The sequence below is a fragment of the Onychomys torridus genome, chromosome 7 (assembly GCF_903995425.1).
Source record: "Onychomys torridus chromosome 7, mOncTor1.1, whole genome shotgun sequence".
Lineage (NCBI taxonomy): Eukaryota > Metazoa > Chordata > Mammalia > Rodentia > Cricetidae > Onychomys > Onychomys torridus.
In genome coordinates this window covers 48,125,693-48,142,724 of record NC_050449.1, presented here as the reverse complement: position 1 = coordinate 48,142,724, position 17,032 = coordinate 48,125,693, and the positions used below count along the sequence as shown (strand labels likewise).

Below are 17,032 nucleotides of genomic sequence, written 5' to 3'. Positions count from 1 at the left end.
AGTCTTCTGAGGCAGTAACCCAAGAGTTACCTTACGAGTTACCTTACTAAGGTACGGGCCTGGGAGACTTGTAATTATGTCGGTCAAATTTATCTAGCTGCTTAGCAAAATTATCTAGTCAGTTAACAGATTTTTGAAATTGCTACCACCTTTTGACTGGATCCAACATTGGGTCCATTTTCCCGCTTGGAATTGTGGAACCAACAAGCCCAGGTGCCAACTGAACACTGAAATGGCCTGATTCTGGCCAAAAATGGAGGAAATGGGAGACAAACCCTAACTAACCTCTTCAGCTGCTGAGGGCCTAGAGGCTATGCATACCTGGTAAAAGGGAGGTGTAGGCTAACAGTACTCGAGGAACACTCATGCATTTTCTGGAACTGGACAGAGAACTTCCCCAGGAGTGTGGGTCCTGGCTCTTCTTGCTCCTTTTATGGTTGTTCTCAGTCCTCAGCATGCAATTGCCAATTGTCATGGTGCTAGGGTGTCACTTAGCATGCAGATGGAATTACAGTGAAGCTAGAGTTAGGCTTGCTGTCTCTCTGAGCCATCTTAGAACCAGTTTCCACTAGCCTACCCGAAGAACTTGCAGTTAGTTTATGGACACCCTCTACTCACAGAAAAACAGGATCTCATTCCTTAACAATGTTGCTCACAACCCGCGAATTTAACACTGGACTCACTCGTAGGTCCTAAAGAGAGTTTAAGAACCAACACAGCCGGGTGATGACCTGTAATCCCAGTACTTCGGAAGCTGACTGCAGTTTAAGGCTTGAGGCTACATAGCAAGATCCGGTCTCAAGAAGAAAGGGGAGGAAGAGAGAAGAGGAAGCAGGAAGGAGAAAAGAAAAAGCAGAAAAAGAAAAGGAAAAAGAACCCATGAAGTCAACGGAGAAACTTTAGCAGCAGGCCAACCTGGATACCCGGACGGGGCGTGGCTTCTCCTCTCCCCTCCCACTTTCTACAACCCACCCACCCCCGCCCGAGCGCAAAGGCAGCAGGGGGCGCTGTGACTGCAGGGCCCAGGTCAGAGGAGCGGCCCCGCCCTTTCGTTAGCTCATCCGTGAGCGCCACTGTCGCGCCCCATGACGTCAGAGGGCTCTGCTGCCGGCTGTACAGTGGTGAGTTGGTGTGCTGGGCAGTTGGGCATGCAGTTGGGCATGGTGGTCGCTGAGGCTTGTTCCTGCCGGGGCGGGAAGGCGGGTGAGCAAGGGAGGCTTGGCGGCCGCCACAGCAGGTTTGTTCACGGAGGCTCCAGGGGCCCAGGGGCGACTTCCGTGACTGTTTACACAGGCTAACCCGCGAGGCACGAGTCCCGAGGGCAGCAGAAGGCCTGTAGGTGGACTTCTTCTGCATCCCGGAAATGAGGGCCGGCTTCTTTGCGGGCAGCGGGGGGATAGTTTTCTTCTAGATAGAGGACTGCCTTAGCACACGTTCTCCAGTATTTAGCCACGTTGTTAGGTAGCAAGCTTCTCGTCAAGGCACACTTAGAAGTAGAGAGTGAGTTTTTCTTGCCGAACGGTATTGTGCGTTACTAACGTGCCTGAGGAACTTTCAGAGAGGTATCGGTTAGTCTCTGGGAATACTGAGGAATGAGCATTGAATTCTAACTGGGGATTTTCCTAAAGAGAGAAGGTGGCATAAGTTGGAGTCTCTTAGTTCTGAAATTACCCATCATGAGATGTGCCTTAGCATGAACTATAGCTTGTATTGACCTTCTCAGGGACGCTTCCCTCAACAGCGCTGAGCCTCTTGTCTTGCTAGGAGAATGGAGCTGGTAAAAATGCCTACTACTCACAGGTTCAGTGAGCTAATCTGTATAGTATTTAAAGTACTACCTAATGTGGTACATTCTCAAAGGCTCGGGCTGTTAAAATAGTTTTTTTTTTCTCCTATTGTCCAGTGTGAGGTCCAGATTGGCAGAGAGGAGGCTGCCTCACCAAGAGGGCTGATGCTCAGGAAGAGTTTGCATGGCCCTTGTTCAGCCAAATTGGCCCGAGTTCTTTCTAGTCTAAGTCTAGGCAAAGTCCTGTTCTTGAGTCACAAATTAGCCCACCTGACTAAGACCTGTTAGGGCTGTTTAGGAGTCATGTATCTGTTTGATTTCCTGTTCTTGAAAAACCGTTGGTAGCCTTTTTGGTTTGCCAGTTGAGCCTGGATGCCTGAGGTGTATGGTCTGTTAAGCTGTTGAGGGAGCAGTGAACTTGGATTAAAAGAAAATTACCACCCCTGTCTTTTTTAACCTCTCATTGAAATTTAGCATATAATCCCATTATGAGAACACACAACGAACATACAACATTAAATACGACTTTTTAAAAAACATCTTTTAAATTTTCTTTATTGTATGTACATTAATGTTTTGCCTTGGGAAGTTTCCGGTCCCCTGAAGCTAGTTACAGACCATTGTGAGCTGCCATGTGGGTGCTGGGAGTTAAACCAAGGTCCTCTGGAAGAGCAGTCAGCACTCTTAACCTCTGAACCATTTTTCCAGCCCTAATTATGACTTTGTTAATGCTTTAAAGATCATGATATTTTCATGTCAGGATGCTATGATGAGATTTTTGTTGTTGTTTGCTTGAAACAAGGTCTTGCTATAAAGCCAGGATTAGTACCTCCAAAGTACTAGGCCTATGAACCGTCTGGCAGGATACTGTTTTACGTGTATCACCTTCTGACGTAGCGTCTCTTCGACCCTGCTCGTTCTTACTATATAACGTGTTGACAAAGAGCCACGTGTGTTTTGCTGTCACAAGTTTCATTTTCATGGTCTGACAAAGTGACCATTTGGTGAGGAGGAACTTCTGCAGCCTACTTGTGCTGATAACATCATCCTACTGAAACCCTGGTGTTGATTTCACAGGGCTGTCTGGCCTCTAGATCTTCATCCTCTCAGTTAAGGAAATGACCAACCAGGTAAGGTCTGCACTGAGAGGGAAAACTTTACTTACTGGCAAGTTCAAGCCCAATAGATTGCTTGGGTGTATGGTTAGGGAAACCAGTGTTTAATTCTTGTCCTGTTCCCAAAGGCGTGGATGACTTTGAGTACCTGCCCATCACAGGGTTATGTGGCACTGGTAAAATGCACCCCACTAAGATTAGTTGAAATAGGAGCAAGAACAGTCAGTCAGCCCTCTAGGATGAGGGACAAAGCTAAAGACATGTATGGGCTGCGTAGTCTACAACTGTGAAGAGTAGGCTGCAAACAGGACCCAGCTCCCTCCTGACCAGAGCTGAAGAAAGTGTAACTTACTGGTCTTACACTGGGTTTGGGAAGGGGGGTCTGGTTTGTTGTTGTCTGGTGTGATGCTGCACACCTATAATGGCAACACTAAGGATGTTGAAGAAGGAAGATTGATGCAAGTTTAGTGTAAGCCTTGGCTACACAGTTTGAAGCCAACCCTGGCTACCTAGAAATCCCCCACCTCCAAAAACAAGACGAAGAACTGATTTTTCTCTGGTGTAGCTATCCAGGGCTTTCGTGAGTAGGAGCCGAGGTTGGGTAGCATGGTCAGGGCAATAGTGTGGTGACTACCTCACCTGCAGTGCTGCAGGGAGGGTGCAGGATAACGGAAATCTGACGGTTGTCTGCTCTTCTGTCCTTTTGTAGTACAGTATTCTCTTCAAGCAAGAGCAAGGTAAGGAGTCCTCATCAAGCAACATTTTTTTGCAAAAAAAAAAAAAAGGGGTCCTCTTGTTTTTTTGTTTTGTTTTGTTTTGTTTTGAGCTCTTATCACACCAACTAGACACACAGATCTTTGCAGAATCGACCATAGTAGCAAAAACCAGTATACTCAATCAAAAAGTAAATAGCCATTTGGGTCTGGTGGAGTGGGCCTGTAATCCCAGATGCTAAGGAAGTTAGATAGGAGGATTGTGAGTTCAAGGCCAATCTAGACAATGTAGTGAGACCTTGTCTTAATATAAAAAAAAAAAAAAAAATGAGAAGGCTGGCGATATGGCTTAGTGGTAAAGCACTTGCCTCAATATACAAGCCCGTCCCGGTACTACACAGTAAGTAAGTAAAGATATGAAACTAACTACAAAGAAAGGCAGGAGTCAGATGGCATAATAGGGAATTCTAGGATGAGGAAAACGCTTTTCCCCGAGGAAGATGTAGTGCTAAACTTCCCTGCTGCCAGGGGAGAAAGAGGCAATATTTTGAGCCTCAGACCCCTGTTGGTGTCTACACTGCTAGGGAGGTGGGCTTAAACCTGGCTCTAACTCAGAATTCACTATGGAGTCTTTACAAAGCATCCTCTACTTACAAGTGCAGGAACTCTTTTAGAGGACATTTGTCTCTGTAAAAGCAGAGGGTGAAACCGTGAAAATTCTGTCAAGGCACCTGAGTGCATAGTGAGGCAGGGTGGGAATGGGGGCCGGAGGCAGGTCTGAGGCCAGCTCCCTGGTGAGACAGGCCTGCACAACAGCAGTGTTGTGATAGGTAATCCTGTCCAATCAGATGGGTTAGAGACAGCCTTGGGAGTGTGTAAGTATCTAATAAAAAAAGTTCTTCACTCCAAATAAGCGACATTTAGGTAGGCCGAAGTTTAAGCCCAGAGCATTCCCCTTAGTTAACTAGTAAGCTGTTCAGGTGTGCCAGGCAATAGCTCCGAATGAAGCTAACATCATCCAGGTTGCAATCCTAGCAGGCTTGGGTCTAGTGAGATTATAAGGAAGCGGTGACAACATGTGTAACTCAACAACTGTTAAAGTTTAATCCCTTTAGATTCATGTTTGGAGAATTGTAACCAGGCATAGATAAAGCTTCTGTATATACTTATCCTGTTTAATAGATGCATACCAGCTTTGCAGATTCCACAGTATAGCTCACAAAGTACGTAGCTCCCAGACTTACAATGTGTTAATATCTTGAGTTTGAATCTTAGCCCTGCCCCCTCTTAGCTTCATGCCTTTGGATGAGCTACAAAGCATCTCCAAGCCCCCATTCCTTATTTGTGAAATGAAACTATCTTTTTGGGGGATGGGGAAAGTTGAACATTGGGGATCAAGTCCAGGGCCTTGCCCATTCTAGGCAAGTACTCCACCACTGAGCTTGTCCCCACCTCTTGGTTTTTTGAAAAGTGACTTCACTTGTAACTCTGGCTTGTCTTGAACTCACTGCCTATCCTCGTGCTTCTCCGCCTCTGTCCCCTAAATGCTGCAGTTGCAGGCATGTCACCACAGGGATGATCTTGGCAGGACTTCATCAAGGCAGCTGTGATGAAGACCACACTCAGGGAAGGATTAATGTAATAAGTGATTCATTAGGCATAAAAAAGGGCATTGATGGTAAAAGACACCTCATACATTTTAGACCAGTACTGTTTATAGAACTGTCTCCTGGTCCTTGGGAAGGGGGACTCCCTGCTCACTGTAGTCATTTTGGTCAACTGATTGCTGTTCTAGATGGAGAACAGACTCATGGCTCAGTCACTGTATTTGGAGTCTGAAGCCCTGTCTTGTTCTCATCCTGCTCTCCTCCTTGTAAACTTGTGCTTTAGGGTAAGTTTCAAACTAAACAGGAGCCGCTAGTTGTCACATAGGTCCCCCACAAGTCTGTAAGCACTTCATGGGGTCCCGTGGAACCGTGAAGAGATAGGTAGAAGTGGACTTGACTTGGGAGTTGTCAGGTGGTTTTATCCCATTGAATGTAGGAGTTGTGTGTAGGTAAACTTCAAATGAAGCACTTTCTGTTCTAGCCCATGATGATGCCATCTGGTCAGTTGCCTGGGGAACAAACAAGAAGGAAAACATTGAAACTGTGGTCACAGGATCTCTGGATGACCTGGTGAAGGTTTGGAAATGGTGAGCACCTTTCCCCTTTCAAACCTTGGGAATTTGGGACAAGAGTTTTGCTTCTGGGCTCCCAGTTGCTATAAGGAAAGCATTGATTTTTCTGGGCAAGAAGGCAATAGCATCATAGTAGTTTTAAAGCAACAGCTTATTTTTCTTGTGTGGTTTCTTTTTTTTTTTTTTTTTTTTTTCCCGAGACAGGGTTTCTCTGTGTAGTTTTGCACCTTTCCTGGAACTCACAGAGATCCATCCACCTGCCTCTGCCCCCTGAGTGCTGGGATTACAGGCGTGCGCCACCACCACCTGGTTTTGTGTGGTTGCTTATTATTTGGAATTAAAGCTCTAGTGGGGAGCCCCAGAGACTTGACTACATTCTGTGTTCAGTCCTTAGCTTTCTGCATTTTATTGACCATTTGTTGGACCATATGTTCCAAGGACATAGAAGTTCTGGTGACAGTATAGTATATTGAGCATAAAGAATCATTTCTGTCCTCCTTCTAGGTGTGATGAGAGGCTGGAGCTACAGTGGAGTCTGGAGGGACATCAGCTGGGGGTGGTGTCTGTGGACATCAGCCACACCCTTCCCATTGCTGCATCCAGCTCTCTAGATGCCCACATTCGTCTCTGGGACTTGGAAAATGGCAAACAGATAAAGTCTATAGATGCAGGACCTGGTAAGAACTTTACATTTAGGGAAGGTGATAGAAGTCCAGTGTCCCTTTTCAGACTTAGGGATAGTGTTTCTAGTTCAGAACTGTTACTCTAATCCAACCCTAATGTCCTTGTAACCACACAAGGGTATTATACTAAGTGATTACATTATTTCAGGGCACGTTTTGCTGCCAAGTGGATTGTAGTGCTGTACTTTGGGGAAACCAAACCAGTGTTTTGGATTTCCGAATTGACAGTTTGGGATTGTGGAGCTGTGCTGGCGTAGCCAGAGCTCCTACCTGACACCTTCTGAGAGGATACATTCACTGCCTTACAGAAGCCTTGGGTCGGAATAGTGGTTATCTCTATTCGTTATGGTCGGAGTGCCTGGGTTCTGATGTGTGGTACATAGAGAAGGAGAAACAAGTTCATGAGTCTTTTTTTTAAAGTACTGTGGAGCAGTACACTTGCTCCTCAGCCTCGTTGAACATTGTCCAAGTTGGTAAGGGACAATTTTAGTGGATTATATTTGTGTAGAACAAACATTTTGACATTTCAGGATTCTTTTTAGCCTCCTGTTCACTTAAAATGCCTATGTGGTTCTCATTAACTAAACCTGTTGTGTTCACTGGGCAGTGCGCTCCAGAGATGCAGATAGATTGGCATCGCTCCACACGCTCCTTGGTGGGTGGATTATGAAAGAGGTGCTCCGGTTCTTGGGGAGCTGATTCCCCAGTAGATTTGGCCCCCTCCTGTTATGCTCCTAGCTGTGTGAACATTTCATAGAATGAAGTTCCAGGACTTGTAAGGAGGCCCTGTAATGGAGGAACTCAGTGCCTCTCTCCTCAGAAGCGCACTATTCTTAATGCTGGAGTTTTTGTTGAAAGTATTCATGCCTAGTCCCTTTTGGATCCACTGAATCATGGTTTAAGAGTGTGAGGCTTGGGGGCTGGAGAGATGGCTCAGAGGTTAAGAGCACTGGCTGCTCTTCCAGAGGTCCTGAGTTCAATTCCCAGCACCCACATAGTGGCTTACAACCATCTGCAGTGAGATCTGGTGCCCTCTTTTTTGTGCAGACATATATGTATACAGAACACTGTATTCATAATACATAAGTCTTAAAAGAAGAAAAAAAAAGAGTGTGAGACTGAAATGTGTGTCTGGAAAAAGGTATTCGGATACTTTGTGACTTCCTAGATGGCTGTCTGTCTCCTCTCTGCTTGCATTGTTTGTGGAGAAGAGGGATCTCCAGCCATCCTGCAAAGCACCCTGAACATAAGGAGCGTTAGAAAGAGTCGGATCTGTTGCTGCTTTTAAAGAATATTTTTCTTACATGTTACTTATTTTGTATGTGTGAGCACATGTGTGTGAAGCTCCGAGGACAATTTGTGGGAGTCTGTTCTTGAATGTGGGCCTGAGACTTGAGCTCAGGTCATCAGGTTTGGTGGCAGGTGCCTTTGCCACTGAGCCATCTCTGCACGCTCTCAGGACAGTGACACTGGTCACTGTGCCTTTGTTGTAGCCTTCCATGCATCACATGTGAAGACGTGAGAGCGTCATTGGTTGAAGGAGAAGGTTCTGAGTCTGTCCAGCTTGCTCTTTCTTCCATTGGGTTGTTTTGTTATGTCTTAGGGGTTGCCTTGTTTTGGGGTTTTGGGGTTTCGGTGCTTTGAGACCAGGTCTTACCATGTAACTCAGACTGGCCTTGAAGTCATGGCTGTTCTTTCTGCTCAGCTTCCCAAGTGCCAGAGTTACAGGCATGAGAAAGACTGAAAAGAATAAAGTGGGTGGATGTTCTTTGGGGTGGGGAGATCTGGTCAAAACTAGATCACATCCTAGCCAAATAACGAGTGAGCCTTGCTGCCCACAGCTAACTAGCTGAGTGCCTTAGGTGAGTCTGGGTTTACTGAACGTAGGGAAAGCAGACTTGCCTTGAAAATGTACCACCTCAAAAGGGACAGAAAGAGTGGAGAGAAAATCCTGATCTTAAAGAAGACAGTGAAAATAGAAAAAGTAAAGCTGGAGGATGACCCCATGATTGGCATTCTGCCAGGCTGTGTCTGTCCAGCCCAGACACGAGGGAGAGCAGCGGTGGCAGTGGAGAGGTCCCCCCTGTACCTCATATCCAAAATGCCCACAGGGAGAGAAGAGGAGCAGGAGGAACTTAGCGTTTGCGCTAAACATTTACTCTGCAAGAATTAAGATTAGGGTGCAGGTTTTAATGAGGGATAAACATGGTTCCTATTTTGTACCTGAAGACATCTGGGAATAAAGGATCTGTATTGCAAAGCAATTAACAGGGATGTGTCAAAATATTTGAAAGAGAGCTGGGCGTTGGTGGTGCACGCCTTTAATCCCAGCACTTGGGAGGCAGAGGCAGGCGGTTCTCTGTGAGTTCGAGGCCAACCTGGACTACCAAGTGAGTTCCAGGAAAGGCGCAAAGCTACACAGAGAAACCCTGTTTCGAAAAACCAAAAAAAAAAAAAAAAAAGAAAGAATCCATTTTATTAAGCTTTGAGAAATCAAAGTTTGGGATTCTACTAACCATTTTCTCTGTAAATAGCTAATTAAAATAGGTTGTTTCTTTTTTTTTTTTTTTTTTTAACGTAATTCTTGGGGCTAGAGAGATATCTAGGCAGTTAAGAGCACTGGCTGCTCTTCCAGAGGACCCAGGTTCAATTCCCAGCACCTACATGGCAGCTCACAGCTGTTTGTAACTCCAGTTCTAGGGGACCCTACACCCTCACACAGACATACATGCAGGCAAAGCACCAATGCACCCAAAATACAAATAAATAAATTTTAAAATGGTCTTTTAAAAAAGTCATCCTTCTTTTTGGACCTGACATATGAGGGCTGGCGAAAGCTGGTGTGTCAGGCCTCTAAAGGGACAGAACCAATAGACTATGTACAGTTGTCGCTGTTTGTAAAGTGTTTTTGAGTTTCATCCATTTTGTAGCAGAGATTTGTTCCTCTTTGTTGACAAGTAATATTCTCTGACAAGGATGAACCATAGTCCCCTGCTCATTCGCCGGTTGAGGTCATTTGGACTGTTTACAGTTGGAACTGTTTATGATAAAGCTGCTGTGGAGGTGAGTGGGAAGGGCTCTGTGTATAAGCTTCCGTTCCTCCTGAGTAGCTCCCAGGAGTGGACTCGTGTGTAGTGTGGTGTTGGTTTTTACCTAAGAAATGGCCACACTGGTTTTCAGAGTGGCTGTCCCATTTTACATGGCCACCAGAGTATGGAGGATCTGATTTCTCATGTCCTTATCAATTGTCAGTATTGTTCAGCTGATTTTATTATCATTTCTTTTAAATTAAGAATCTCTTAAAATTTAAACTTGGCAAAGAAAAGAATTAGAATTTTTACATCATGGTTCCCTGACTCAGGACACTTTCTCTGAGTTTGAAGACTGTAGCATTTGATCAAGCTATAGTTTGTTAATTAAAGTCTGGTCTTTTCTCACTGGGTGCTCTCCTCTGCTTCTTTCCAGTGGATGCCTGGACCTTGGCCTTCTCCCCTGACTCCCAGTATCTGGCCACAGGAACTCATGTGGGGAAAGTGAACATTTTTGGTGTGGAAAGTGGGAAAAAAGAATATTCTTTGGACACTAGAGGAAAATTCATCCTGAGTATTGCATACGTAAGGAAACCTCACCGTGAGTCTCTAGCTGTGGTCCTTTGCACAGACCTTATTAGGTGCTTATTAGGCTGCTGTCTGTTGTGTGGTTTGCTGGCAGCCAGTTAGACCTGAGGCCAGCAGGATGGCTTGTATTCAGAAGGGACAGTTTATCCGAATCGTCTCTCAAATCACCCATCTCTTCTCAACAGAGTCCTGATGGAAAATACCTGGCCAGCGGAGCCATAGACGGAATCATCAATATTTTTGATATTGCAACTGGAAAGCTTCTGCACACGCTGGAAGGTATCCATAGCTCCTCATCCTATTTTGTGCTCCCTGATGGATTATCAGGTCACAAAGCATTTTCTTTTGTGAGAATGTAATCTAAATTGTTTTCATCTCTGTTGGAAAACTGAAGTGCCACTCTGTGTTACATTGTGGTTTTAATCTGAACTTCGTGGTTCTTATACTTTTTTAGTGGCATAGGTTACTTTTTATTTATGTGTGTTTTTTCTCTTTTTTTCCTCATGAGCTTTGTGACTGGAAGGCTGTTCCTTTTTTGTGCTCATTTGATGTCATATGAAACATTTGTGTCCACTCTCCACACTGGTGGCCTTGGGAGGAGGACAGAGCAGGAGACAGAGAGATTGCTCTTCTTGTATCTGATTTTGAATTATCACTAAGTGAATATATCTCCTCAATTTACCTTTTACCCAGTGGCAAAAGTTTTGGTAGAGAACTAATGTGATTTGTTGGACCTTACGAATCAGATGGAGCCTGTATCTTCCGTATTTGGCTATGTTTGTAGCAGAGGGGTTTTTTGTTTTTGAGTCAGGGTTTCTCTGTGTGTCCCTGGATATTCTGGAATTCACTATTTAGACCAGGCTGGCCTTGAACTCAGAGATCTGCCTGCCTCTGCCTCTGAGTGCTAGGATTAAAGGCGTGTGCCACTACCACCCAGCCAGTTTTTGTTTTTTAAGATTTTTAAGTATGTGTGTGTGTGTGCGTGCACACATATGTATATATGTACACAGAGGCCAGATTTCAGATCCCTTGGAGCCAGAGTTACAGACGGTTGTGAGCTGCTAGCTGTGGGTGCTAGGAACTGAACTTGGGTTCTCTGAGAGAGCTACATGCTCTTAACCACTGAGACATCTCTACAGCCCCCCGTGTTTTTTTGTTTTGTTTGGATTTTTAACAGTGTTTAGTGAGGCCCAGCTGTTAGAGAAGGGAACTAAGAAGAGATGGCTCCATGACCAAGGTCGGAGTCCTGTGGGAGTGGAAGAAGGGTCTAGTCAGTGCCGTCTTCTCTGACTGAAGCACCAGGGTCATTCCAGCTCAGTGACTAGTGGTCGTTAAAAGGGCAGAGTTAGCAGGAAGCTTGTGTGGTGCAGCTGCCAGCCTAACAGCGTCTCTGAATTTCAGGCCATGCGATGCCCATTCGCTCCTTGACCTTTTCCCCCGACTCCCAGCTCCTCGTCACGGCTTCAGATGATGGCTACATCAAGATCTATGATGTGTGAGTTACCTTTTCAAGAGTAAAGGTCTCAGCAACAGTGACAGCTTTGTCCCCTTACTGATAGGAACCACTCTTGGAATTTGCTGCCTGCTCTCATGGCCATAAGTCAGCTCTGATGCTCTGGACTACCCAGTCATTCCTCCCCAGTCAGCCCCTCCTGCTGGAGCTTAGAGTGTGTCCCCAAGGTCTGTGTGGAGGAAGTGTGCGTCTGTCTAATCCTAGTAGGATTAGACTCTGCTGCCTTTCTCAGTAGCCAGGTGTTTTGGCTCCCTGGTATATCCTTGTGTAGATACGTAGTATACAGCTAAGGAAATGGAGCCCTGGCTGTAACTGGCCTAGAGCTACAGTGAAAACCTAGGGCATCTGTTCCAGGGGCCTGCTTTCAGCAGGTAAGCAGGCTGCCTTCTGGTTAGGAACCCCCAGTGGGTAAGCTGCCCCATAGGTCTAGGTGGGGAGCCTTTTGAGATAGGTTTTGGACTGATGGCATAGGAGTTAGCAGATTGTTCTTGTGTGCCCAGCTCCACCACTGAGGGCCCACACTGCTCTCCCTTCCATTGAGTCCTTCCTTCCCACAGTCTCATCCCCACTGCTGGTGCCAGTGTGTGCCTTGTACTGTCCTGAGTTTCATAATTGGTCTCCCCACTAAGTGTGCCTCTACCTCGTCGTTCTCCAGTTCTTTTTTAATCTGTCCTACACATTTCTCACTCCAACATGTACCTTGTCCTGATTCACTATGTATCCATGTCCTTTTCGGGGCTGCTGTGAGCTGTTGTAACTCTGCTGTCAGAAGGGCCTGCTGCTTTTGACGTTACAGAGAGAGAATGCTAGGACCACGAGAGGGGTGCTGACAGCTGCGTGTGCTTTTTAGCACCAGAGTCAGCTCAGGAATGGCAGTTTTAGGGTGTCTCCCTGTTAGCGTTCACTGCTGCTCTTTCATGATCTCCACTTTGCTAAGAGGCCCTCAGACTGAGGTGGCTATTGCCCTAGCAATAATGGACCTCAGGATTTCTTACCCTCTTGGGGGTCCACTGCATCCTGAGAGGGCTGCCTCTGTTCTCCCTAGCTGAGGCTTGTTTCTAGGGGCAAAATTGCTGACCTCAGGCCCAGGGGGCGTCTCCTGTCATAGGCATTTGGTTTCCCAGGAGAGCTGGATGGCCTAGCAGTTAAGAGTGCTCACCAGGCTTCCAGAGTTTAGTTCCCAGCACCTACACTGGGTGCTAACAATTACCTATAACTCCAGCTCCAGGGGTTTGATGCCCCCTTTTAGACATCATGGGTACCTGCATACAGATGGAACACACACATAAAATAAAAATCTTCTTCAAAATAAGAAACATGAACATGGTTGTAGGAATTGGGCCTAGCTTAGGGTTTGTTTGGTTTTTTTTGTTTGTTTTTGATTTTTAAGGTATAGTTTTGATGGGGTTTTGTTGTTTTAATTTTGGTTTCAACAGGGTCTCACTATATAGCCCTAGCTAGCCTGGAACTTGATATGTAGAGCAGGCTGGCCTCAAACTCACAGAGATCTACCTTCTTCTGCCTCTCAAATGCTGGGATTAAAGGCATGTGCCACCACGCCCAGCTGCCTGCCTTGTTCTTGAGTAGGTCACAAATGTTCTGTTGAGCCACATACATTACATCAGGCATGTCTTGCTGTTTCCTGTCACTGTGGGAAAGATCCTCTTGCAGAAGGGTCTGACTAGCCTGCTCACCTCTGCTGCTCAGGCTCCTCATCTTGGAGTTGGCTGAGCTGTCTCTCCAGTCTCCAAGCTGTTGATATTTTTAACTTAATGCTGATATAAAAATGTCTGGTGTTTGATGCTACTTCACTGAAAATGGAATTTATGACATATGGTCATTCTGATATCACACCCAGCCATGTGAGCAGAGCTAATAGTTCACTAACCAATTCAGCAATTAGAGTTCCCCAAAATAGCATTGCCATTCTGTTTGAATCTTTCTTCTTCCAGACAACATGCCAACTTGGCTGGCACGCTGAGTGGACATGCATCCTGGGTGCTGAACGTCGCGTTCTGTCCTGATGACACTCACTTTGTCTCCAGGTACGTAGGCTTTTTAAGTTTCTAAAATGCTTGGCATGGGAAGGCAGTCTTCTGGTAATGTGCCTTAAAACTGAGATATTACATTACATGACTTTTTAACATTCTGGGGCTGGAGAGATGCTCAGCAGTTTAAGAGTGCTGGCCAGCCACTCTTCGATTCCCAGCACCCACATGGCGGCCCATACCATCTGAAACTCCAGTCCCAGGGGATCCCACACCCTGTTCTGTCCTACTAACATACATTCAGACAAATGCTCATACACATAAATAAAACTGAAAACTTTTTAAAGTAATAAAATAAAATTCAAGTTGCCCAGGCCAGGCCAGGTAGCACAATCCTTAATCCCAGTACTGGAGAGGTAGAGGCAGGTGGATCTCTGAATTCAAGGCCAGACTAGTCTACTTAGTGAGTTCAGAGCCAGCTAGAAATATATAGAGAGACCCTGTTGAAAAACCCCAAAAATTCAAGTTGCCTTTGTTTACTTTAGCTTTTAAAGGGTGTCATTATTGTTTTTAAGTAGTGAACTTGGGTAGTCTTAGCTTGATCAAAGATGTTCTTTTAAACTATTGAAATCTTAGCTTTTTCTTATAAGTCTAGGTTTCCACTTCCTGTCTTGACATATCCTTGTGTTTCAAGAGGATCTTAGAATCTGCAGATCTGCCTATAAAATGTGTTTATGGGTGCCAGTGATGTCCAGGGCACTGGAGGCCGAGGAGCTTCAGAAGCATGGGATGGGCAGCCGAAGGGCATTGCACGATGGTTCTGGGAGCTTTTGAAACGTCCCTAGACCTCCCTCTCATCCAGAAAAGGATAATTAGGCTTGAAGCTCCTGGATGATGGTACTTGGCAGGCAGGCCGGCCAAGCCAGTGAGGAGACTCTTGGCTGCCCTGTGAGTAGATCGTCATCTGTTGACACCTGACTCAAGGGGCCTCTACAGGTCCAAGTGTGAAAGTCTGCAAAGGAGTGTGGGATAAGGAAGTGTTCTGATTCTGACATTTGCTTTCCAAACAGTTCGTCTGACAAAAGTGTAAAGGTTTGGGATGTTGGAACAAGGACCTGCGTGCACACCTTCTTTGATCACCAGGATCAGGTACGGAATAAGAAGCATGTAAATTCCTTGTGTTTAGCTTGCTGGCTACATCCCTTTACTAGCCTTTCTGTTGGAGTTAAGAGTGGTAGAACTCTGGGACATGTTAGCCTTGTGACCATGAGGCATGTCTGCTACACATGCCAAAACACACAGCTGACCACACTCCCTTCTTTGAAATTATACACCTAAGTCTGGGACCCTTTTCTGGGTACTTCTAGGAGAGCCTCCCTCTTTGGGAGGTCCCATTGCTTAACATAATCATCATTTACATTTTTGGAATTATCCAGGGATGTAATTTTTTTAAATATAGAGGTTACAGTTTGTTCACTTATAATGATGGTGCTAAGCCTGGTTTCCATTTTAGGAAGACTGTCTTTATCTTTGTAAGGTGAATGGGAATTGGTAACATTGTTATCCATCCTTCTTGGTCCTTGCTGTGGTAAGACTCCCCAGAGAACTGAGCTGAGGGCAGTGACAAATGCCTGTAATCCAGCACTCTGGAGGATCTGCAGTAGTAGTTTACTTGCCTAGTCCCAGCCTCCACCTTCCAAAAAGAAGTGGATTCTGATTCCGTCGGTGCTACACGGGCCTGAGATTCCTTTCCTTTTTCTCCCTTCTTGAGCAAGGGAAAGGGGTTTTTAAAACAATCTCACATGTTAGCCCAGACTGGCCTTGAACTTTCTGCAGTCCTCCTGCCAGGATTACAGGTGTGAACCACCCTGCCTGGCTGAGACTACTGACTCTCCTGCATGTTGCCATCATTGCCTTAGACACCATTGGTTTAGACTCCAGAGGCACGAGGCAGCATGAAAATGAGCGCGCTCAGAGCAGCCAACCGGCCTCTAATGTTTTGAATGCTCTTAGAGATCACACACTTTCTTTTTTGAGCGCATCTTACAGTTAACAATTCATGCTGCTTTGTATTTAAATTATGGCAGTGAAGTTGAAGAGTTGAATCTTGGTGGTCCACTTTTGGCTTTAAGCAGTTTTCTTAGTAAACCCTAGACCTGTTGCTTATTGTGAGGGGTTGTGGTGATGGTGTTTCAGAGAAAGACGTCTGGAATGGAAATGAGGCCCTTTTATGGCCTGGCACCAAGGCTAGCCTCCAATCTCAAGGTGAGGGTGACAGTCTGACCACACAGAATTCCTAGTAATCACAAGGTTAACTCAGCCACATTCGTTCTAAGAGGAAGTGTGGAGCTGCTAATTGAAGCACAGCTGAACAAGCCAGTGGTGCTCAGTACCATGATGTCTAGTTCCCATGGATGGATGGGAGTGGACACAGGAGCTGGGGGACTGGTTTGCAGTTCTGTCTAACCTTCTCCTCCTGGGAGCATAGTGCTGGGCCCCGGCAGGAATCATTAGGTAACCTCTGGATTCTCAACCTTTGAAAGGATAGTAGATTGTTGTATTTTAGAGAGGGAAGTGCTGTTCCACAAAGCCAGAGGAAGTGGCCCAGTTAGAAGCTAGGCCCCGTCCTTGCTGGCCTCGCGCTAGTCTAGATGCAGGAGAAGAAAGTAATAGTGTTCATTCCTTAAGCAATCCTTACCCCAATCCAGGAACTAGAACGCCTTTTTGTTTCTACTTGCAGGTCTGGGGAGTAAAATATAACGGAAATGGATCAAAAATTGTGTCTGTTGGAGATGACCAGGAAATCCATGTCTATGACTGCCCAATTTAAACACAGCGTCTTCGGGGCTGGAGCCACAGAGGATGCAGGGTTGATTATGACATTCCTTACCTTCTTAGGCACACTTAAAATACAGCGTATATTGTAGCAAATTTTGTAGATAACAGTATAAAGTTTTTCCTGTTTTATTGGAAATGCTGCTCATATTTTACTGTAAATAAAGCATTCTTAATGCAAGCACCTGCAGTTTTGAACACGCTGCTCTTTTCTTGACCCTGTCCCTGGAGAACAGTATGAATTGGCATTGTTAGTGAAGGGGAGTATGCCTGAGGGAACAGAGATCCATGCCCTCACTGGGTTAGAAAGGCAGCTCTCTCTCTCCCTGGGTGACTCGTGATGATGTGCTCAGAGTTCTCTCAGGCAGTCCTAAACACACCACCCTGTATCAGAATGGCATTCTGAAGGAAACAAGCTGGATACATAGGAATCCCCCTACCCACCTAGGGATCCTTCTGTGTGACATATTTAAAATGCCCCCTCTGCCACACCCTCATTTCCCCCTTTCAGAGAGGTCTGCCCTAACCATCCCAGACTCGTGACTGGCAGCCAGGGCTGAACACCCTCTCAGGCTAGAATTCCAGCACCTTCGCCTCTTCTGC

The 17,032-nt window shown here is 45.7% G+C and overlaps 1 protein-coding gene across 4 annotated transcripts; it reads left to right on the top strand.

The window, feature by feature from the left end:
• The first annotated feature begins 1,048 nt into the window (after positions 1-1,048).
• Wdr61 (WD repeat domain 61) lies at positions 1,049-16,619 on the top strand. 4 transcript variants are annotated; one of them, XM_036191875.1, is made up of 11 exons: positions 1,049-1,121; positions 2,864-2,916; positions 3,611-3,638; positions 5,703-5,808; positions 6,298-6,470; positions 9,942-10,090; positions 10,279-10,372; positions 11,495-11,588; positions 13,559-13,651; positions 14,665-14,743; positions 16,335-16,619. In XM_036191875.1, exons 2-11 carry the CDS (start codon positions 2,905-2,907, stop codon positions 16,422-16,424), a joined length of 918 nt encoding a protein of 305 aa, XP_036047768.1. In that variant the 5' UTR covers positions 1,049-1,121; positions 2,864-2,904; the 3' UTR covers positions 16,425-16,619. The 4 variants fall into 4 exon arrangements, with proteins under 4 accessions (XP_036047768.1, XP_036047769.1, XP_036047771.1 ...); XM_036191876.1 differs by having other exon boundaries at positions 1,049-1,237; XM_036191878.1 differs by lacking the exon at positions 1,049-1,121 and adding an exon at positions 1,128-1,203 and having other exon boundaries at positions 16,335-16,612.
• The last annotated feature ends 413 nt before the right edge of the window (positions 16,620-17,032 follow it).